At 41.0% G+C, this 23,603-nt stretch overlaps 1 protein-coding gene across 4 annotated transcripts in view; it reads right to left on the bottom strand.

The window, feature by feature from the left end:
- ryr3 (ryanodine receptor 3) overlaps window positions 1-23,603 on the bottom strand; it is a 94,602-nt gene that overhangs the window by 44,252 nt on the left and 26,747 nt on the right. For all 4 annotated transcript variants that reach the window (XM_084091208.1, XM_084091209.1, XM_084091211.1 and 1 more), the window contains 24 exons: window positions 21,800-21,899; window positions 21,585-21,678; window positions 21,249-21,323; window positions 20,383-20,539; window positions 19,781-19,945; window positions 17,313-17,434; window positions 16,964-17,144; window positions 16,749-16,884; window positions 14,809-14,904; window positions 14,395-14,513; window positions 13,289-13,422; window positions 12,270-12,511; window positions 11,912-12,104; window positions 11,282-11,498; window positions 10,962-11,066; window positions 10,051-10,154; window positions 9,639-9,722; window positions 9,337-9,496; window positions 9,044-9,188; window positions 1,603-1,805; window positions 1,141-1,315; window positions 758-966; window positions 437-664; window positions 132-292 (listed from right to left, as the gene is read on the bottom strand). In XM_084091208.1, the coding sequence (XP_083947334.1) occupies window positions 132-292; window positions 437-664; window positions 758-966; window positions 1,141-1,315; window positions 1,603-1,805; window positions 9,044-9,188; window positions 9,337-9,496; window positions 9,639-9,722; window positions 10,051-10,154; window positions 10,962-11,066; window positions 11,282-11,498; window positions 11,912-12,104; window positions 12,270-12,511; window positions 13,289-13,422; window positions 14,395-14,513; window positions 14,809-14,904; window positions 16,749-16,884; window positions 16,964-17,144; window positions 17,313-17,434; window positions 19,781-19,945; window positions 20,383-20,539; window positions 21,249-21,323; window positions 21,585-21,678; window positions 21,800-21,899 (3,605 nt within the window). The remainder of the gene's footprint in view (window positions 1-131; window positions 293-436; window positions 665-757; window positions 967-1,140; window positions 1,316-1,602; window positions 1,806-9,043; window positions 9,189-9,336; window positions 9,497-9,638; window positions 9,723-10,050; window positions 10,155-10,961; window positions 11,067-11,281; window positions 11,499-11,911; window positions 12,105-12,269; window positions 12,512-13,288; window positions 13,423-14,394; window positions 14,514-14,808; window positions 14,905-16,748; window positions 16,885-16,963; window positions 17,145-17,312; window positions 17,435-19,780; window positions 19,946-20,382; window positions 20,540-21,248; window positions 21,324-21,584; window positions 21,679-21,799; window positions 21,900-23,603) is intronic.

The raw sequence follows: 23,603 nt of genomic DNA, 5'->3' as shown, positions 1-23,603 counted from the left end.
AAACTTTCTGGGCTATTAATATATGTTGGAGAGGTGTGAAAATGACTGTGTGAAAAAGGAACAGCAGTCTGAATTGATGGGGTTTCTTTTGGTGTTCATTAGGGTAATGAGAACCAGTCTTTTGAACTGACCTCTCATGAACACGTCCCCGCTCGTCTCCCAGTGTTACTGTGACGGTGCGAACTGTGTTAAGGCTGAAATGTTTGCTGTAGTAATGGTAGTCTGGTGTTACCCAGCCCACCCAAACTGATGATGGATCTTGTCCGGCAAACACTCTCACAGAGTAAAAGTACTAAAGCACAAGCACATGGACATCAAAAGTCAAATAAGAACAATAATAAAGTTCTTTTATTATTCTCAAATGTAATTGATTAGTGGGCTGCAATGCAAGTACTGTACTTGAGTATAATATATATATATATATTTTTTTTTTTACCTTTGTAATGCTGCCATAATCCATCTTGCCTCCATCGTCCTTCTTCGATCTTTGTGCATCAGCAATCACCTCATTGATATCAGTGATCTTCCGAGGGCCAGAGTGGAAATCAACAGGCATGCTCAGACGACAACAGACCATATCGTCATTGCTGGCCTGGGTGCCAAATGTCTTGTGTGTCACCTTTAGACATGGAGGTGTGTCCACAGACCCATCTATTCTAGTAACCTAAACACAAACGGATGCCAATTAAAGAACCCATCCCAGTATTTTCCAAGACAGTCTTGGGATATAATCCACAAATTCAACATCATTCTATACCTCAATATGGGGGTGCTCCTCTGGCACATTCACAAATGTTGGCAGGCGTTTGCTGAACCACATGGTGACCTCTCGATTCATGTTGACAGCAAAGGGTTCAAAGCCCTCCTGAAGGCCACACATAGTGTAGTACTTAAAAGTATTAGCATCTTTCCCCAAGTTCATGCGACCAATTTGGGAAAGACCCAGGCTGCACACTGGAATGAACCCTAGGGGTGACAAAGGTCAGTTTGTATCAACATTTTCAAGGTTGGACTGAAAACTGATGACCAGTCATTTAAATTAATGCCATGTTCTATTACTTTTATTTTGACCATGCAACTTTTTAAGTAATATAATATATGTTACATGTTTTGTTTTTATGAAGATTATTGTCTGTTTACCATCTTCAGTTTCAAAGTCAGCAAAGCAGAGCTCAGAGCCCTTGTTGGTGATTAAGAGCTCTCCATTCAGGGTGAATATCATGGATTTGTCCTCCATGTTGATCATGCAGCCCACCACATCTCCTTTCTTCCATGACCGCCCAAAGAAATGACTGCCCATATGCACCCGGCGGCCCTGGCAGCAATTTTTTGGATTAGATCAAAACCATTAAAATCATGTATCGTTATTGACTAATACATTATTAGCAAACATTATTCGTTTAATTTTGTGATCGGATGAAATATAGTATTGTATGTAGATTCATGAGAAAATACTACTGTTTTGTTCAGTACATTCGAATGTGTTTACAGTTCACACACTGAAAATCATTTGGACTTCACTGCATGTCCTCAATAACTTGTACCACTATATATCAAAAATAAAACTAATAACAGGTCAATGTGTAAGTATCAGATAATCACCCTGTAGCCATCAAAGATGAAGGCTTGGTCATCGAGTCCCAGTTCCTTATCAGGTCTGCATCCAGGCCGTGCCCAGCCCACCCTCATGTCACCTCCAGTGAGCGCCTCAAACTCAAAATACCACTTCCCTGTCTTCACAGCGTAGGTCTTCTCCACACGGAAGAGACGGATGGATTCAATGCCCTCATCTACATGGTGAGCAGCTAAAGAATTTGTGAAATAATTTATTGCATATTTATAAAATAAAGAATATATACAGACATGGACAAATTTGTTGGTACCCTTACATCTCACTGAAAATATGCTTCATTCCTCCTAAAACTGAGTAAATTAAAAGGAATTATCTCATGTATATCTGCATGCCTTTGCTATGTCATAGAGTAATGCAAATAAAGTGTTTTAAAATTCCTTGTTTAGAGGACTTTTATTTTTAAGTGTATTTTCTTGATTCCATTGTTCCCAGTTCACCTCCTGTGTTTAGTTCCTGTTTACTTTGTTTCCAAAGTCACCCTTGTTAGTTCCCTTTCAAGGGAACTCGCGTTGCGTCGAGTTTGACGCTATGGGAACGCTTTGCGTGATGACGTCTTGAAGCACATGTAAAATCAGTCCAATGGTGTGGCGGAACGTCAGAGGCGGGTGACGTCACGTACCAGGAAGCTATAAAAGCCGGCCCGAAACAGAAAACGAAAGCTTTCTGAGTCTTCAGTTGCGCTCTGTGTGAAATCTGTCTGTATATTTGGTGTTGTCTGTCTATATCATATATATATATATTCAGTATGGCGAGCGAGCAGCAGTTTAGAGTGTGTGTCCATCCCTGCCCGCGTTATTTAACGGGAGGTGACACACACACTCTTTGTGTTGTTTGTTTGGGAGAGGAGCATGCCCAGTCAGCACTCGAGGGTGGTGACTGTGTGCATTGCTGTGCGCTTCCATTGCGGACGCTCCGATCCCGCTTGGCTCGGTTCAATCCCGACCACGTTCCCCAGGGCTCGGGTCCCGCCGCGGCTGAGGCTCGGCGGCGATCTCAGACCTGGGGTTCGCAAATGGATCTGTCAGTGGATGTTGAGACGGGCTCTGCCTTATCTCAGCCTCTTACTGACAGATCCAGTGCCTCTCAGGGTGTGGAAGCACGCGCGGCGGTTTCTTCCCCCCCGATAGAGGCACCAGTACTGCAACTATCCAGCTCTGAGGAGTTGGATGTTGTGAGTATTGAAGCTGAGTCTGAGGATTCGCCACCTCAGTCTCATGCGTTTGAGGAACTGCTCGATGTCATTACTAGAGCTGTTGACAGACTGTCTATTGAGTGGCCAGAAGATAGGCAGGACGTTCGTTCGAAAAGTAAGCTCGACGAACGCTTCCTGCCATCTCGTGCGCAGCCCCAGCGCAGGAGCCTGCCGTTTTTCCCCGATCTCCACACCGAGGTGTCGAGATCGTGGGCGAAACCAGTGTCTCACAGAGTTTATACACCACAAACATCTCACTACTCCTCAATATCTAAATATAAAGAGTATGGTTATGGGGAGATGCCGAAGGTGGAAGAGACGCTTGCGGGCTATCTCTCTCCAGCAACGGCATCTTCTCTGAAAGCTCCTACACTTCCCTCTAAGCCAGTTAAAGTAACATCTTCCCTGGTTCATAAATCGTATGCAGCCGCTGGTCAAGCTGCAGCGTGTCTGCATACGATGTCCATTTTACAAGCCTATCAGGCTGAATTATTGGGGGATTTGGAGGAGGGCGGGGGAATTGGACCTGACACTGTGGCCGAACTTCGCAGAGCCACAGATTTGTCTCTCAGGGCCACCAAGGAGACCGCTAAATCTATCGGGCGGTCTATGGCAGCCCTGGTGGCCACTGAGAGGCATCTGTGGCTCAATCTAAGTGATATCAAGGATAAAGAAAAGCATGTTCTCTTAGATGCTCCGGTCTCCACTGTTGGTCTGTTTGGTGATGCAGTTAGTGTTGCGGTAGCAAAATCACAAGAAGCCGCTAAGCAAGCTGCTGCTCTCCAGAAACTTCTCCCCCGCCGTTCTTTCTATGAGGCTGCTGAGCGGGAGCAGCCTCACTCCTCTAGAAAGAGCGCTGAGCACCGCGCCACTCAGAAACAGAGCGTTTCCTCCCGTGCTCCCCCACAAAAATCTCGGGGACACGGAGGGCGCTCTCAAACCCAGCAGTCTTCGAGGGGTAAAACGGATCTGCGGACCGTTATTACCGCCAAGAAGGCTGCTGGGAAAAAGTCCTGATGTCTGAGGGCTCAGGACAAATGAGGGTAGTCCCCCCGAAGCAGAGCGGTTAACACCTCTTTTCACGGTGCCCGTCTCTCTTCGGTGCCCTCAGGGGACCGTTCTGCCAACCCTGCCGCCTCCGGCGTTACAGGGCGCAGCGGTCTCCGGCGAGCACATATCTCAAGGTCCACCCGGAAACGTAGTGGCCTCGGGATGCCCGCCCCCTCTGAGGAGGGTGCTAGAGCAGTCTGTTTGGTCGTTCCCTGCCGGTGCGCCGTTACAGGGCGACGAACCGACTGCTCAACAGCAGGAGAAAAATACGGTGCCGTCTCTCTTCGGTGCCCTCAGGGGACCGTTCTGCTAACCCTGCCGCCTCCGGTGTTACAGGGCGCAGCGGTCTCCGGCGAGCACATATCTCAAGGTCCACCCGGAAACGTAGTGGCCTCGGGATGCCCGCCCCCTCTGAGGAGGGTGCTAGAGCAGTCTGTTTGGTCGTTCCCTGCCGGTGCGCCGTTACAGGGCGACGAACCGACTACTCAACAGCAACAAAATCCAGAAACCAGTCTCGAGAGACTGGTACCTCTAGTAGAATCTTTGACAGCGTGGAAGCTACTGTCAAATGTTTCTCGTTGGGTCCTGCAGACCGTGGAAAAAGGGTATTAGATACAATTCTAGTAACGCCCACCGCGGTTTATGGGGGTCCTGCCCACAATGGTGGGCCCCGAGCAGGTTCTGGTTATGGAACAGGAAGTAAACACTCTGTTAGAGAAAGGGGCCATAGAATATGTACCTCCCTCCAACAGGGAAACCGGGTTTTACAGCCGGTACTTCATAGTTCCAAAGTAGGACGAGGGATTGCGTCCCATTTTAGGTCTTCGAGTTGTCATGCAGCTCAAGTTCAAAATGTTAACATTGAGACAATCGTGCCACAGATTAGTCCGAGGACTGGTTTGTCACGATAGACCTCAAGGACGCATATTTCCATCCGTCCGTGTCATTGGAAGTTCCTGAGGTTTGCTTTCGGGGGCAAAGCATACCAATATCGAGTTCTTCCATTCGGCCTGGCTTTATCACCCCGCACTTTCACCAAATGCGTGGATGCAGCTCTGGCGCCTCTGCGCCTCCGGGGTATTCGCATCACAAACTACATCGACGATTGGTTGATTTTAGCTCAGTCGCATTAGATGGCGGTTCAACATCGAGATGTTGTTCTCGCCCATATGAAAGAGTTGGGGTTACGGCTGAACGCCAAGAAAAGTGTGCTTCTCTATTTTAGAGGACCACTTTTTTAGGCGTGGTTTGGGATTCAGTGTCGATGCAGGCGCGCCTGTCATCGCCACGCTTCGATCCTGGCAGCTGTGAGAAGTGTAAAGCTAGGCCAGCTACTCACTGTCAAACAGTTCCAGAGACTGTTGGGTCTCATGGCAGCAGCTTCCAACGGGATACCTTTTGGACTGCTGCACATGAGGCCCCTGCAGTGGTGGCTCAGGACCAGAGGGTTTTTCCCCGAGGGGCAACCCATTTCGCACAATCAAGGTCACGCGGTGATGCCTACGTGCCTTGGTTATGTGGAAGAAACCTTGGTTCCTGTCCCAGGGCCCAGTGCTGGGAGCTCCTTGTCGTCGCAAACTGCTAACGACGGATGCTTCCCTCACGGGTTGGGGAGCGATCCTGAGGGTCGCTCATCTCAAGGTCTGTGGGAAGACCATCATCGTTCCTGGCATTCTATAGCCTAGAGATGTTAGCTGTCTTCCGGGCTCTGAGGAGCTTTATCACAGGTCTCAGGGGACACCATGTGTAGTACATACGGACAACACGTCGGTAGTCGCCTATATCAAGGGGGTTTGCGCTGACACGCCATATCCTCTTGTGGTCCCAGGGGAAGTTGCTGTCACTCAAGGCAGCCTACATCCCCGGGGTCCAGAATATAGGAGCAGACACTCTGTCGAGGCAGGGGCCGAGGCCCGGGGAATGGTGGCTCCACCCCCGAGGTGGTGGAGCTGATATGGAAATTATAAGTGGGTCTGTTTGCGTCTCGAGAGACGTCTCACTGTCCACTTTGGTTCTCCCTCACGCATCCAGCTCCTTTGGACTGGATGCTGTGGTGCAGACGTGGCCGAGGCTACGTCTGTACGCTTTTCCCCCAGTTGCTCTGCTCCCGGGAGTTCTGGAGAGAGTTCGCAGGGACCGGGTTTGCCTGCTTCTTATAGCCCCGCGCTGGCCGGGCAGAGTATGGTTTCCCGATCTTGTGTCGCTCCTCGACGGGCCTCCTCTGGAGCTACCCGTCAGGAGGGACCTTCTGTCCCAGGCGGAGGGCTCGATATTTCACCCCAGCCCAGAACTGTGGAACCTGTGGGCTTGGCCTCTGAGGGGGCCCAGCTCATAGAGTCAGGTCTCTCAACTGAGGTTGTTGAGACCATTCTACAGTCCAGAGCTCCCTCCACGAGGAAACTTTATGCCCTGAACTGGAGAGTATTCACCTCTTTGTGTAGTGACCGTCGGTTGGATCCAGTCAACTGCCCAATTGGTACAGTTCTGGAGTTCCTGCAGGACCGGTTCACTGCAGGTCTGACCCCGTCCACTTTAAAGGTTTATGTGGCGGCCGTAGGTGCTTACCACAGTCCTTTGGGTGGAATGTCTGTGGGGAAAGACCCCTTTGGTATCTCGTTTCCCTCGTGGCACTTGGAGGTCCTCCTCCCTTTCGAAATCGGACCAGGAGGCTAATAATTTGCTTTGCCCTGTTCGGGCGTTAGACGCGTATGTCCACAGAGCTGCCCTGTGGCGTAAAAGTGACATTTGCTCCCCTAACAAGGGAGGTCCAGTGTCTAAGCAAAGGATGAGCAGTGGGTGGTTGAGACTATCTCACTTGCTTATGAGGCGGCTGGACAGCCTTCTCCTTTGGCTGTCCGGTCGCACTCTACGAGGAGTATGGCGGCCTCTAAGGCCCTTATATCAGGAGTTTCGTTACAGGACGTTTGTGATGCGGCAGGCTGGTCCTCACCGCACACTTTCGTCAGGTTCTACTCTCTGGATCTAGACTCTGCTCCAGGGTCTCATGTTTTGTCTTCCTAGTGCTGCTCACCAGATTTCACACAGGACAGACATTTGTAGCTATGGAGGCGTTGGTATAGACGTTCCCATAGCGTCAAACTCGACGCAACGCGAGTTCCCTTGAAAGGGAACGCCTCGGTTACGACTGTAACCTCGGTTCCCTGAAGAGGGAACGAGCGTTGCGTCACCTTGCCATATCTCCTTCATGCCTGTCAACACGACTTCAGACTTTACGAAGCTTTCGTTTTCTGTTTCGGGCCGGCTTTTATAGCTTCCTGGTACGTGACGTCACCCGCCTCTGACGTTCCGCCACACCATTGGACTGATTTTACATGTGCTTCAAGACGTCATCACGCAAAGCGTTCCCATAGCGTCAAACTCGACGCAACGCTCGTTCCCTCTTCAGGGAACCGAGGTTACAGTCGTAACCGAGGCGTTTCCATAGAGATTAATTACCCACACCTGTTCCTTGTTAGCCTCTTGTTATCCTGTGTTTTTATATCCTTGTGCCTGGATTTACTCTGGTGTTGTTAGTTAAAAAAAAAAAACATTTTAGTTGCAATTGGATCCTATCCTTCATCTTTCTCAAGTACCCCGCATTACAGTGAGAAGATTTTTGTTTATTCTACAGAGATATTCTAAAATTGTCCGGACAGATTTGTTGGAACCCCTAGGAAAGAAATACAAATAATTGTATTATAGTGATGATTTAAGTGTTTTGCTTAATTAGTATCACACATGACTCAATCTTGTAATCAGTCATTCAGCCTATTTAAATGGAGAAAGTATTCAATCTGCTGTCTAGTATCATTGTGTGCACCATACTGAACATGGACCAGAGAATGCAAAATAATAGTTGTCTGATGAGATCAGAAAGAAAATCACAGACAAGCATGCATCACCAAGCAACTTGATGTTCCTGTGACTATAGATTTAAATATTGTAAAGAAGTTTAAGGTCCATGGGACTGTAGCCAACCTCCTGGACACGACCCCAAGGGGAAAATCAACCCTAGATTGAACAGAAGGATAGTGCAAATGGTAGTCAAAGAGCCAAGGAAAACTTTCAAAGATACACAAGCTGAACTCCAAGGTCAGGGTACATCAGTGTCTGATCACACCATCCATCATGTGTTCACAGACGGAAATAAAGCTTTCAAAGAGAAGAGGCTGCTTTCCTGCATCTGGCACAGGGTGCCTTGAATCTGTGCAGGGCACTATGAAGTCTAAACACAATCAAGGCATTCTGGAGTGAAATGTACTGGCAAGCATCAGAAAGACCTCTGTCTCAGTCACAGCTCATGGGTCCTCCAACAGGATAATGACTCAAAACATACAGCTAAAAGCACTCAAGAATGGCTGAGAACAAAATACTGGACTGTTTTGAAGTGGCCTTCTATGAGCCCTGAATTGAAGCCCAACAGACATTATGGAAAGGGATGCAGTCTGGAGAAGGCACCCATTAAAGCTGAGACAGCTGAAGCAGTTTGCTCATGAAGAGTGGGCATAAGTACATATATATATTTAGGGCTGTGAAAAGATTAATCGCGATTAATCGCATCCAAAATAAAAGTTTGTGTTTACATAATAAATGTGTGTGTACTGTGTATAATTATTTTGTATATATAAATACACACACATGCCATGCATTGTATTTATTTAAAAAATATTTGCATGTATATACTGTATATATTTATATATAATTTATATTACATATAAATATAAATATTTTGTATATAAATAATTTTTTCTTAAATATATACATGCAAGTGTGTGTATTTATATATACAAAATAATTAAACACAGTACACGCACATTTATTATGTAAACACAAACTTTTATTTTGGATGCGATTAATTGCGATTAATCTTTTCACAGCCCTAATATATATATATATATATATATATATATATATATATATATATATATATATATATATACACACATATATATATATATATATACATATACATATATATACATATACATACATATACATATATATACATATACATATATATACATATATATACATATATATACATATATATATATATATATATATATATATATATATATATATATATATATATATATATATATATATATATGAGAGAGAGAGAGAGACAGAGACAGAGAGAGAGAGAATGAGAATGAATTAAAACTCACACTCTTGATCAGGTGGATCAATGAAATATCCATATCCAACCAGAGTACGGATGGCCTCACGAAGACTGTCTCTGTTTGATTTCTTAGTGCGTTCATCTAATAAAGCATATGGCACCAACCGTGGATTACGACGGCTTTTCAAATCCTTTGAATAAAATGCAAAAGACATGATTGTACACAACTTTATGGGGGAAAAATGGTTGATTTTACTTTTAATCATTCTTAATGGGTTTGTTTGTCAATGCGCTTAAGGCAACATTATATCTAATGAATAATAAAAAGGACATTTTTACCTGCTGAATACCATAGGTCCATCCTTGTTTGATGCGATCTTTGGCCCAAACATTATGAGCGTTTTCAGCCAGTTTATCAACTAGAACCTCTTGACCAAGTGTCAGTTTCACTTCAGAAAGGTCTAGTGGTGTAGGTTTATAACCATTTGCCATCATGTAGCTTTAAATTAATTAGGATACAAATGGGAAAGGAATTAAAGCAGAAACAAGAAAAATATTTAACAATATCAAAATGTTCATAAATCAAACTTTATTTAGACAGCTAGCTAAAATATGAACTTTATGATATTATTATGTTTTACTTCTTGGGGAGTTTCATCTTTTTCAAGTCTTCCTCAGCATCTATATTGACTTGAGCAACATGGCAGCCCAAAGCAAGTAGGGTCCTGAAAAAGAATAACTTTCAGAAAACTGAGGAAATGATCAGACAAACAGTATGAGCAATACTTTATGAAAGATGCAAGTCGAAGTGTCAAAGACAAGTACTGTAAACAAAATGAATCTGTTTAACACCTCATTGAGCTGGTTATTGCGATTCAATCTAAATACTGCTGAGTCTAGAGACTGTATTGGGATGAATTTGCAGCCACAGCCTATCAATATTTACTGATGTGCATTTAATTACAATAAGCATTTTAATAATCATAGCCCAAAGTAAAGCCTTTTACAGCATATGCAAGTCTGTATTATAGAGGACATTGAGGTAATACTCACTTCAAAGTTTCAGTTGACATTTGCAGGTTATAATTCTTTTCTGTTTCTGGCAGTTTAGAAAAGTCGACAAGACAAGGGTGCTGTCTCTTGTTGTCATCACGAACCTAAAAAATAGCAATTTATATTAATTAGTGAGGGCCGATTTCATGTGGAATATGGAAAGTCAAATACTCCACAACTAATACCACTCTCTAATTCATGACCCGTAAAACTCTTTAGATTTATGTGATGTGAGAGAGAATGCTAAAGTGTTTAGGATTGAATAATGGTGGCAGAATGAAAGTGGCATTGTGCTTGCCAAGCCCCTCTTGTTCTGTAACCCCACACACTCACAGCAATGCCACATTGAGCCAGCAAAATCTTATTAAAATCTGATTAATCAGAGACCAGCTGGGCCTCTGAAATATTTGTTATTAATAAATGCTAAGATCTGGCCTCAGGAGTAATGGCAGCGCTCAACCACAATTCATTTTTCTGCCACGCTCTTGGACAGCACGCTGCTCATTAAGATTGTCTGAACTACTGTAATACCGCAAAGCTCTGTCATCAGAGTGCTTTTCCACTGTGCTCTGCAATTTTGCATTTACTCTCCTGCAGCGATCAGTGGAAGAAATAAGACCGGATCAAAGTACTTTCCTTTTGCCATTACTATCTAAAAATAAGATCTGCATGGCCATCTGCTGTGTAGCTACTTGGGATGCTTAAATATTCATTTAGGCTGCAGCCAAGGACTCTCAATTCAGGTTGACATTTTCAATTATCCTCCTCTGGGTTCCTCCAGAAGTTAAAGTTGCACAGCAGAAATGATCCTGATATCCGAGCTTGTGTCATACAGAGAGGATCTTGCTTTTGCTGAGAAATTCTGATGATGCTATTTAGTATTTTCACAGTCCCCTGAAATGTTTTCCTACCTTGCCGTACATCCAACCAAGCTCTATTTTGTTCATGCCCCAGAGCTCATGGATGTTCTCAGCCAACTTGTCCCGCACATTTTCAAGATATGGAGGCAGGACAATCTGGATCATAAGACAACACCAACACCAACAACAACAAAATACAAATGTAAAATTACAATACCAATATTTATGTCTGTCTTTGTCTTCATTTGATAATCACACTAAGCCATTTCAGACTTTGATTCATCTTGAATTAATTGAGCAGCCCTAGCAGAGCTTGATAACATGTAGAAAAGAGTGTAAAAATATGGTGAATTACTCAGTTAATATCTCACCTGGCTGGTGTCGACAGGAACAGGAATGAAGGAAGCCTGGGACAGGAACTCTGTGGTGCCCAGCAGATCTCTCACTCCTTCCAGGTCTCTTTTATACTCCTTCACAGGCTCCACACGCATCTTTTCTTTGGGGAGCAGGGCTTCATAACATGGTGCATAGCCCGCAGGAGGAAGGAACTTAAAGTCTCCATGGCGACCACCCAACAAGAAACGGACCCTTGAGGAAAAATAAAGAAAGATGGCATTTAAACTCATGATCAATTACTTGATTAATCCTAATACACCACCGGGTTGTTCAAAAATGTCTTGGTGCTACTTAATTTGTTTGGATTTGGCTGAGAAGTCAAATGATGAGTAATGGCCTTTCTCTGTTGATTGAACATAAAGCGAAAGAAGAAAGGGTTCATTTGTCACACAGAACTACTCCTGTACAATCATTTCAGAAGAGCTAAGCTCAAAGTGAAAATGATAGAAACACATGTTGACTGATTGTTACAGAATTTTGTCCTCATTAATATTAAAACTAATGTATACTGTAAATCCGACTATATTTATTCTTGCTATTTATGTATCTGTAACACAACCCCGACAGATCAGCAGTGTTGGGCACTTTATATTGGAGAAACTCACTTGACCCCTGCAGAGAAACTGACGACGGGAAAGAAGAAGCCATCTACGTTGAAGTCTTCAAACATGCCTTGAACGGGCTGACCGTTAATTCGGAAAGACATGCTAGGGGCTCCGAGATCCAGACAGCAGCTCACCACATCATCTGAATTCAGCAAGTGCTGGTTAATAGAGGCCACGGCCCGTGGGATTCGCCCTATCATAAGTGGAGAGAATAAAGAATTTAGTAGATTTGTGTGAATACTGCTGCTAAAACAAGAGAATCAGAAATGATTTATGAGTCACATTCATATATGAGTTTTTCATAATGTCATATTAGATTAGCTAGTGAGGAACATGGGTAAAACAGCTTTAAATGTACCTGACCACAGATGAAGTCCATCAAAACTGTAGGAGTAAAGATCGTCACCCGCACCATTTCCTCCCCAACCCTCTCCACCCCCAGGATAGGGGGCGTAGCCTTTAGTGGTGGCCCAGCCAACTCGAAGGTGGGTGGGCTCACTGGTTACATAGTGGTCTACTTGATCGATGATCAGCTCAAAGTACCATTTCTTATACTGCGCAGAGCCCTCACTCATGCCCAGGAAGATGTTGGGTCTCATACTGTATAAAAAGAGATCACATTGGAATTATAGGGGAAAAAAAATACATCAATTATTAACAAATATTCCATTAACAAATAAGTCCACAGAGGATGTTTGAGTGTTGACAATGACTATTAGCTTCACAAAAAAATAGAATTTTTTTGTCTTGTGGTCTAGTAAATGTACTCTGTCGACAAACACTTTTTTTATTGTTTTATTCATAAATCTAAAAAAGTGGTTCACGCTTAAAACAAGAATGGAGCAAAACCAGTAAAAGTAATTTAAATACAATTTTAATCTTACATTTTAATTTAAATAGAAAATCTGACACAAGATGTGAAAAACACGTCTTATTTTCTTATGCAAATTTGCTTAAATAAATCTTGTTTAAAGTTTTTGGCATACATTTTTTTAAAGAAATCAATATTTTTATTTAGCAAAAACACATTATTGATCAAAATGTTGATCAAAAGTGACAGTAAAGCCTTTTACATTGTTACAAATTATTTCTATTACAAATAAATGCTGGGGTTTTTTTACATTCTATTATACAAAGAATCCTGGAAAAAAATGTCTCAGTTTTCACACAAATATTAAGCAGCACACTTGTTTTCAACATTGATGATAATCAGGATATTAGAATGATTTTTAAAGGATCATGTGACACTGAAGACTGGAGTATCGGCTGCTGAAAATTCAGCTTTAGAATCACAGGAATAAATTAAATTAAATAACTTCTGAATAAGAAACGTTTTTCACATTTGTGTGTATGGGGGTGGGTGAGTGGTTTGTCTACCTTTGGACATCATTGACCAGACGTGTCTGGAGCAGCAGGTCTCTCCTGGGAAGCAGGTGATCACAGATGAAATTCTGATTGGCTCTCACAGCCACACCATTGCAGACACACAGGGAACAGAGAACATCTAGAATCTGAAAAGGAGTGTGGGATACAATTTAACAATGCTGTTGTTTTATTGCTTTAAACACATTTTATACTGCACATTTTCCCTATGTACAACTTTATAGTCTTGTGCTTACATATTCTCAAGTGCATACTTGAGAGGGTTTGCTAGCGTAACATGCTGTGCAGCTCCTAGAATGTATTTACGAGTTTACATGACCTACATTTTATAAGAGGAATTCTCAAGTCAAGTAGCACGGGTCTAAAGTATCAGAAACACCTGCCCCTTGTTAAAATGTCTGGATGTTTGCACCTCTCATTGCACCTTGAGACGTTTAAGCAAATTTTTTACTCTGCTGTTCAACAACTGGGGTCAGGAAGATTTTTTTTTCTTTTTAAAAGACATTAAAGGCAGTTATAATGTTACAAAAAAAATCTATTTCAAATAAATGCTGTTTTCTTTAGAATTTTATATTTATCAAAGAATTCTAACAAAAAACTTATCACGATTTCCACAAAAATATTAAGCAGCACAACTGTTTTGAACATTGATATAATAAGAAATGTTTCTTGAGCAACAAATCAGCATATTAGAATGATTTCTGAAGAATCATATGACACTGAAGACTGGAGTAATGACTGCTAAAAAAAAATCAGCAAATTTTTACTTTTACTGTATCTTTTTGATCAACTAATTGCAGCTGTGGTGAGCATAAGAGACTTTTTTTCAAAAACATTAAAAATCTTGCCGACCGCAAACTTTTGAACAGAATTGTATGTCTCCCCCATAATATAGAAATGTACAGATTCACACTAAATCTGATGGATTTATCTATGAAACTGCATTTTCAGCTCTTCATATAATATTTATACTATTCAGGACTGCAGGTCTTAGTTTCCATCTAAAGACTTTGGATGGTCAGCAACATCCTTTATATTCCATACTCTACTATACATAATCTGTGTATGTGTGTGTGCTTGTAGAAATAGCAAATGCTGACCTTGTGGTTGCGCCCATGCTTGTACAGCAGAGAAATAATGGATTTGATGTGGGCCTTCTGGATGATGTTCAGAGATTCTGGACTCTCGATTAGGACACAATGAAGCACCTCTAAAATGCCTGTATAGAGTTGCTTTATTAATATTGCAATGCAGTAAACACAAGAAATGATAAAGGCATTACATAATCAGATAGCAGAGAGTTGTATAAGCAAATTACTACAATTGTCCACTTGATGCTATTAATCCAATGTAATACTTCAGTGACATGAAGCTAAAGCTAAAACCATTGACATGTGCAGATGCTGATGGTGCAGCACTCAGTTTATGGCTCCGTAAGACAGACTGGATAATGTATAACCCCTCTATAATCAGTGCTAATGAATGTGTCTAATTTGACATATAGCGGTATTTACCTGATGAGGACTCCAATCGCTCTAGCTTGCTGACTAGCCAATCCAGCTTGCGAGAGAACTGTGTGCAGTTGGTTCTGTTGCCTCGAATCAGAGCGGCTAATGGACAAAAATCAATGGCAATAAGCTCAATGTTACACTGATTTTCCAACATACCTCAGACAAATCCCTTTCACTATCCTTCACACAAGGTTTCCAACCGAAATGGTCATATTCTAAAATGAATGCACCTTCTGGTGTGTGTGTGTAAAATACTAAATAGGAGTAATCCTAACCTAGACCATTTTTCTCAGAGCAATCAATCAAACTCAACCCCAGAGCTAAAGGCACTTTGCTGAGAAATTGTCTAGGCGGTTTTGAAGCCCTAACCCCCCGAAAAGAGCTGCTTCCTGTGGCAGCAAATGCATCCGTATGGAGCCTTTAAAAACTGGCTGTTGTCACTAGCATAATGTATCACGCTAGTGTTCACTAGACAGACTCAGCACGGCCCCTCTCGAGGGTGACCTCAGCGACTGGAGCGAGCAAAATTTGGAGCGAGCCTTGATGGGGGCTCTGATAAATGCCAAGCCAGTCAAGGTGAACCGAGGAGAGTGTTTACGCTCACTGGATGCTGATGTGATGTCAAAATTTAAGACAAATATCATTTGCTAAAGATAATGTTCTTTAGAGTGCTGCAAGAAAGAGTACCATAACTCCGAAATAAGTTTGCATTTTTGGACTTCCGGTTTCATAGTCCCAAAGTAAATGGGTTTTTTGAATGAGTTTTTGTTTAAATGCCTGACCATATTTACTCAATATAGTCTGCTTTACATTGTGTTTACACTTGTGCTCTTGCAAACTATTATAAATTAAATTTTCCAATTTGTAGATTTTAAATAAAAAGTCATCAAAAACTTAGCAGTGATGACCAGTGTTGGGGATAACGAGATACAAATAGCACACGTTACATAATCAGATTACTTTTTTCAAGTAATGAGTAAAGTAACACATTATTTTTAAAGTTAAAATATCTGAGTTGTATTTTCAATTAAGTAATGCAGCTAAAATGCCTTTACACTTGTAAAAAATAGAACTTGTAATTAAAAAGCAGAATAATATAGCACGCTCAGCATAATGCTATATTGGTCTGAAAAAGACAGAAAGAGCCAAAGCCAGCTAAGGTGAGAAAAAGTAATGCAGAAGTAATGTAACACATTGCTTTCCATAATAAGTAATATACTTAGTTACTTTTTTAAGGGGGTAATGCATTACTTTCCCCAACAAAAAAAAAATCATGAAAGTTTTATTAATTTGTGAAGATTATCTTGATGACCAAAACTTGCAATGTTGTAATGCATTATTTCTAAAAGTAATTTTCCCCAACACTGGTGGTGACTTATTTTATTATAGCCTTATTTTAGCTTTTTACCTCAGCTGATTGTATTTAGGCTTGAAAATAAAAACACTTTAAAATAAAAAACTTCATTTGTGTTCATTTGTGAAGATTATCAAATTCAACTTTTGTTGATCATAGAGCTTCTTTTCTGCAATAATCCAAAAGTCAATGGAAAAAAACCTACTGAGTTTTTTTGTCAAGGGGAAAACTTTTGGGTTGGCCTACAAAAATATATAATCCCTGCAGCACACTTTTATTACTACTAATAAAAGTAGTATTAAAATGCTTCAGGATCTACAAAAATATTTAAAAAGTAGCAAAATAAAAACAGAAATGGTCTTAACAGATTTCTGAAGCAATTTTGCTTCGATCTCAACTTTTAATATCTTGAACAAGGTCCTTCTTCTCTAACTGTATGTTTGCCCTCCATAAATCAGGCTGAGAGTCAACAACAAGGTGATAAAAGAGAATAGAATTGCTATTTAACTGCCTCTAATAACTGTCATGTCTCTCCATCATCACCTTCTGTGAACAGCTGAAGGCTTTGGGAATGTGATTGAATTCTTACCCAGAAGCTCATAGAGGAGGTTGAGAATGTCCTTCCATGCCTCTCCGGCCTCCTCGCCAGCTAGCTCCTCAAACTCAGCGGCACTGTTGTACACGTTTAGCCGATCGATGCAGTTTGAGACCAAGGTTAGCATTCCCTAAAATAATCAGAATAAGTGTCAGCCTGTACATTGTATGATCCTGAATCTAATAAGGCATGTGTGAGTTGTATTCAACCTCCTCTTTGAAGAGATCTTGGCGCTTAATGAGAGATCGAAGCTGCCTCTGTTTCTCCTCGTGTTCGAGCTCAGAGTCTGGCTGTTGGAAGTACACAATGAGGTCGTTGAGGGTCTGCAGAACTTCACACACAGGCAGAGTCACCTCTGTAGCCTTTTCTCCATTCAAACCATCCAGACCCCTAAGGCCAGGATAATACAATTATCAATATTATTTAAATTATTATTTCATATTTTAATATTAAAACATTAGGAATTTAATAACTAGTCTCATGGTACATGGCACTCAGTTATGAGAGGTAGGGCTTTTCTATTGTACTATTTGAGCTCTGTGACTTAGAGTCTTGTACCTGATGAACTGAGTGAAGAGGTGGGTGGTATTACGAATGATGCGAGCCGCCCTGGACTCCTCGTGCTGGCAGAGCTGCAGAGTCAGCCCGTCATCCATATGGCCCTCAAGAGACAGGACAGCCTGTACACATCGTGAATGTGCATTAGCATTGACTGAAAAGTAAAACAGCTGACGAACCAGTTCAGATATAACAAGGTTCAAAAGTTTCGCATTTTTTTTATTTAAAGGGTTAGTTCACCCAAAAATGAAAATTCCGTCATAATTTACTCACCCTCATGTTCCCTCAAGATGTTCATCTTCGGAACACAAATGAAGATATTTTAATCATGAAATCTAAAGGAGATCTCTGTCCTTCCATTTACAGTCTACATAACTACTAATTTGATGCTTCAAATAGTTCATAAACAGATCATAAAACTGATCCATATGAATTGAGATATTTAGTCTGTATTTTCTGAAGAGACATAATCGCTTTATATGACAAACAGATTGAATTTAGGCTTTCACACATCAGTTGTGGTAAACATGCTTGACGTGTGAGAACCAATGAGGTTCATTCTTGTGTGTTACACAGCACGTTTGAGCTTCCACAAGAACCAATGAGGTTTGTTCTCTGTTCTCAACTGGGTCTCTTTTGGAAAGGTTTTAAAGGTTTGTAACGACATGAGGGAAAGTAAATGACAAAATTTCTTTCTTTTTTTTCATTTTCATCACAAATTATATTATCAGTATAACAATTTGAATTTTCTGAAAAATTTTGAATTTCAGAGTGTATTAGTATTTGTAATTTTTGCTTAATAATGAACATTTGACCATCTGTACCAAGAAATAGTGCAGAATCTGAAATAATGCTAATTTATTTTAAGCTGCAATTTTGTTCATTTTCCAGTCCCAGGTTTTAAATGTGGCCTCAGAGTTTTGTACAAAACAAACATCTACATTAGATCATGTCGGTCACCCTGCTCTGGCCATTATAAATCCCGAATCGATGCTTTACCAGTTTTGCTATAATGTAACACAATTTCCAGCAACACGCGATAAAAGATCCATGTTAATCAGAGTTTTTGTCCTAATCAGCCGCAACGGCGACACGCGACGATTCTATTTTAGAAACGGTTCCTATTTCTGCGACGTCGCGGAGAACAGAAAGTATGATAATCTCAGGCAGGCAACTGTTTATGTGCTTTATTTAATGTTAAAAGCGTCTGTGTGAGTTTGAATATCATTTTGTGTGTCTTTTATAGCCGTACTGAAAGCAACAATTCACCTCAGATCTTCAAAATAAATAAAAGTTAACAAGAACGTTCAAACTGTCAACTCACTGTTAACAGACAAGTATATTCTATGACAACGATTGTTTCAGTAACTCAGTATATATTTTTAATAGTGTTAAAATTGTGTAATAGTCATGAATTTGATTATGTACTTAACCATTTCGTTGAGAGTGCCGGTGTTGTGCCGAATTTCGACCCCCTGCCAAATTATTACCCCCCTCGTTGAAGTCAGTACCTGATTACCTAATCCTAACCCCACCCCTAATCCTAACCCCTCCCCACAACTAATCCTAAACCTACCAATACTAGGGAGGTAATAATTTGGCGTGGGGCGAAATTCGGCAGAGAGATCCCGCCAACGCGCTCTTCAGATTGGCTGTGATTTTGATAGACTACATTGCGTCCCATAGTTGCGTCGCATCTGGTGTGGACAGTCAAATTATAATTGTCGCTGAAATCTTATCTTATCGCGTCAGGTTAGGACACGGTGTCAGAGTCTGTGGTCATACTGTATTTATCAGTACTTTTCTAATCTAGCATTTGGACAGGATGCTCATGAAGCCACTTTATAATGTCAACATTAGTGCTTAGATTCAGGCCACTTACTGTAGTAATTTCAGTGGCCATTACAAATCTATGGGCTATGAAATCTATTCAACTTGGCACTTCCTCCTCACAGGAAAGTCAGAGTCTGTCCAGCAGACTTCATAAGCTAAAAAATCAATATTGGTTTATTATTTTTGAAGTGAAAATCAAATCAAGTGTCACCCAAGTTACGACTTTGGCTGCCTGGACTGTGCGTAAAGGTGGCATGCTTTTTCTGGCCTTTAGCCCAGAGTTAAGCTGCATACCATAAGGCTGGAAAGATCTGCAGTCCATGTGAACGTGTAATCCCGACCACTTCCCCAAAAACACACTGTCACCATGCCTACCTCATTATCACATTTAAACCACAGCCTCGTATATCCTACACTCTTCACAGAAGCCACTGCGGTTAAGCTTGAGCCAACATTAGACCATCCTGTGAGCCCCATAATCTTTAATGGGATCATTACTTACGGCACATGATGTCATGAAAGATGTGTGTGTGTCATTCAAAGTCGTTGTAATCTTGTACGTGTGACCTGGAGAGGGAGCTAGGTGATAGTTTCAGCCTCTTAGGACAAAAAAGCACAAGGACACTATCTCTCACCCTTCTCTTCAGTGGTCCCAGGCGAGAAGATTTTGCATCAGGCGCTTGGTAGGACAGCCACAGGCCCGTGGACACATGCATGATGAAGCAGAATGAATCACCATATTTGATCTCTGCAACCCCCATACCATCAATATCACGCTTTGGGCCAGAGTCAATCTTTTCCTGCGAAGAGAAAGACAAATTGCAAAAGTCCTGCCATTACTGTGCCAACTCAATGTCATGTGGTCATGTGTAAGCTTTATTGAGATAAAATAGAAAGTAGAGCAGCTTGTTTTATGACCTCTCTGCTTGTTACAGCAGAGCAAGGCTAATGCAACACCAATATACAGTAATAATGCATTGAGGACAAGTAATTGGGAAACAGATGTAGCAATTACAGAGTCTGAGCACTGAATAGCAGGGCTACAATCTAATAAAGTCAGTTTGTCCAATAGCTGAAGCTGTCTAGCTCTGAAAGTCAATGATTCGTCTCATTTATTTCATTTTCTATTAAATATAAGGAATGTTACTGGCTCAATTGACTACATTTGTGGCATAAAGTTGATAAGCACAAACAAAAATTGAAAGTTAAAATCAGGGTTAAAATATATGGTTCAAACCTTGCTTGCCCGGAAACAGAAGGCAGTTGCAGTGGTGTCAGACTTCTCTCTGTCTATCAGTATCAGGCCATGTTCCTCTGTCTGGCCCAGGTAGTGACCGGTGGAGAGATGGCGCAGGCGGAAGGGTTGACCCCATCTGATGTGGCTCCCACTCCAGCTATAATTCAAGAAAAAAGACTACTCTGTGAGTATGCATCTTTTCATCTTCAAATATGAGTCGCTAACAATTTTAATGCTTAATCAATCCATAGGACTTTGCAGAAGATTAGGAAACCTTTCGATTTTCTAAGTCATGGATTACATACACTGCTCACTGACCTGACTTTGAACTACCCTTTTGGGCATAATTGGAAAAGACAGAGGAGGAGAAACCAGTCTGGGGCATAAAAAATTTACTGCAGTTTCAACCCAAAGGATTTGTGTGTGTGTGAGTGTGTGTGTGTGTGTGTGTGTGTACAGGTTTATATTACATTGTGGGGACCAAATGTCCTTTACAAGGATAGTAAAGGATAGACACAAGATAGACCAGCCAGCGGTCCCCACGGGGGAAATGCGTTAATAAACATACATTATATCTTTTTGAAAATGTAAAAATGCAGAAAGTCTTCTGTGATTTCTGTGGGTAAGGTTTGGGTTAGGGAATAGAAAATACAGTTTATACAGTATAAAAACCATTACACCTATGGAGAGTCCCCACAAAGATAGTGAACCAGACTCTGTGTGTGTGTGTGTGTGTGTGTGTGTGTGTGTGTGTGTGTGTGTGTGTGTGTGTGTGTGTGTGTGTGTGTGTGTGTGTGTGTGTGTGTGTGTGTGTGTGTGTGTGTGTGTGTACACAAGCAGGTTAGAAAGTGTGTATTTGATTTGACCTTATCCGAAGTGGCTCCAATCTCCATAAAGACCTGGCCTTGGACCCTCCTTTACCAGTCTCATAGTTCACCACTCTATAGGAAATAAAGAGATTAGTAGACATATTTTCTCAGATCGATGGATGGATATTTTCTATTTTGCCAATTTCTGAAATTGTCTATATGTTTTTTTAGATAGACAATGATAGACAGACAGACAGACAGAACAATCGATAGATAGATAGATAGATAGATAGATAGATAGATAGATAGATAGATAGATAGATAGATAGATAGATAGATAGATAGATAGATAGATAGATAGATAGATAGATAGATAGATAGATAGATAGATACCTCTGTTGTTCTTCACTTTGTTCGGATCCTGGTATAGTGAGACTCTCGTCGTGCCCATGGAACAAGCGCATCACTTGCCCACCCAGAAGAAATCCTACAGAGACAAGGGAACAGAGAGACAATTCCTAACATCAACTGTGCTTTAACAACTAGTAAAGCTAGACAAAAGTAATAGATTTAGATTTTTGAAAGCACACAGCATTAACTTAACTCACCCACTGCCACGTTGCTTCTGGAGCAGGTAGGCTGAACGTTCCACAGTGTTTGCATGAAAGAAGCATCCACTTGAATACTTCCATTGGAGATAGAGAGGTGCTGCAAAAGAGAGAAAGAGACAAGTGTTTTACTAAACTAACTAGGCGTGCATGTTTGTGCTTGCAGAATCGGAAAAAAAGAGAAAGGAAGTGAGAGCAAGGGAGACAGAGAGAAAGAGATATAGCGAAAGGGAACAGGAAAAGAGATACTGCCATGTGGCCTTGATGCTGCCAGCCTGTCTGTGTTGTCAGCATCTGAGTTACAAATCTGTTTTTAAAAGATTACTGTCAAGAAAAATACAAACAGGATTGCCTTTCCCAGAACATGAGCTCTCTGCATGAGCAGCTCCCCAACCCCTTCCAAGGGATTTTTAGTTAATTCATAGCTGGAAAAAAAACAATGCAACTGACCTGATCAAAAATGTGAGCAGTGCCTGAATTATAATAATGACTTTCAGAGGTGAAAAATTTCTGGTCTCATGTAATATGTATACTTGTTTAAACTTCATTTTTAACAAGAAAATTATGTTTTTGATACATTTTAATCTGGTTTTAGATCAGGTCATAGCACAGAATCAGCTCTTCTTAGAGTACATAATGACATTTTATTGAAAACTGACTCTGGTAGCAGTGTTGTTTTGCTGGATCTTAGCACAGCATTTGACACGATTGACCATTCTATCCTTATTGAACATCTAAGGCAGCATGTGGGCATCCAAGGAACTGCCCTAAGTTAGTTTGCCTCTTATGTTCAAAATAGAACCTTTTCTGTTAAAATTGGAAATGTCTCATCATCTATAGCTTCTCTTACCTTGGGGTCCCTTAAGGTTTCATTTTGGGACCAGTGTTATTTTCATTACATATGCTTCCTCTTGGTTCTATTTTTAAAAAATATAGTATTTCATATCATTTTTATGCTGATGACACCCAGATGTATTTGCCTATGAAGTCTGTAGATGATACATCCATGAAATCACTTTCTGAATGTCTAAATCTCTATGTAAAATGCTGGATGAATAATAACTTTTTCCAGTTAAATGAGAAAAAGACAGAATTATTATATTTGGGCCTAGTAGCAATGCAAATAATATAGCAACGAGTCTAGGTCCTCTATCATCCAATCTGCATACTTATGTCAAGAATATGGGATTTATTTTTGACACAGAGTTAAAGCTTGACAAACAAATCAATTCAGTTTTCAACTGCAAAACACTGCTAAACTTAAATCTGTGTTAACTTTCAGTGATCTGGAGAAAGTAATCCAAGCTTTTATTTCTTCACGTCTTTATTACAGCAATGCTTTGTACCTGGGTGTAAGTCAGTCCTCGCTGTCACGTCTTCAGCAGGTAAAAAATGTGCCAGCAAGGTTGCTGACAAACACAAGAAAGAGGGATCATATATCCCCTACACTGGCTACCATTTCATGATTTTAGGTTAAAGCACCACAAATAAATTACATTTTAAAAACTATTAAAATAATTAAAAATAGAAAAGAATTTTAATTGAAATAATATTTCACAATATTACTGTTTTACTGTATTTCTGATCAAATAAATGCAGCCTTGGTGAGCATAAGAGACTTCTTTCAAAAACATTTTAAAAATCTTACCAACCCCAGACTTATGCCCACTTGTAAACGAGTGTATTTCGTAAGACCACCAATTTTCTTTTCTTTTTTTTGACATTCTTTTTGGGGTTGAAACTTTTATTAGGGGTTTCACACCCTCCAAAATAATTAGCACTCTGCAGGTCAGATATAATCCAA

Source organism: Abramis brama, assembly GCF_963993115.1.
Source record: "Abramis brama genome assembly, chromosome: 18".
NCBI lineage: Eukaryota > Metazoa > Chordata > Actinopteri > Cypriniformes > Leuciscidae > Abramis > Abramis brama.
The sequence above is the reverse complement of the archived record's forward strand: the minus strand, read 5'-3'. Positions and strand labels throughout refer to the sequence as shown.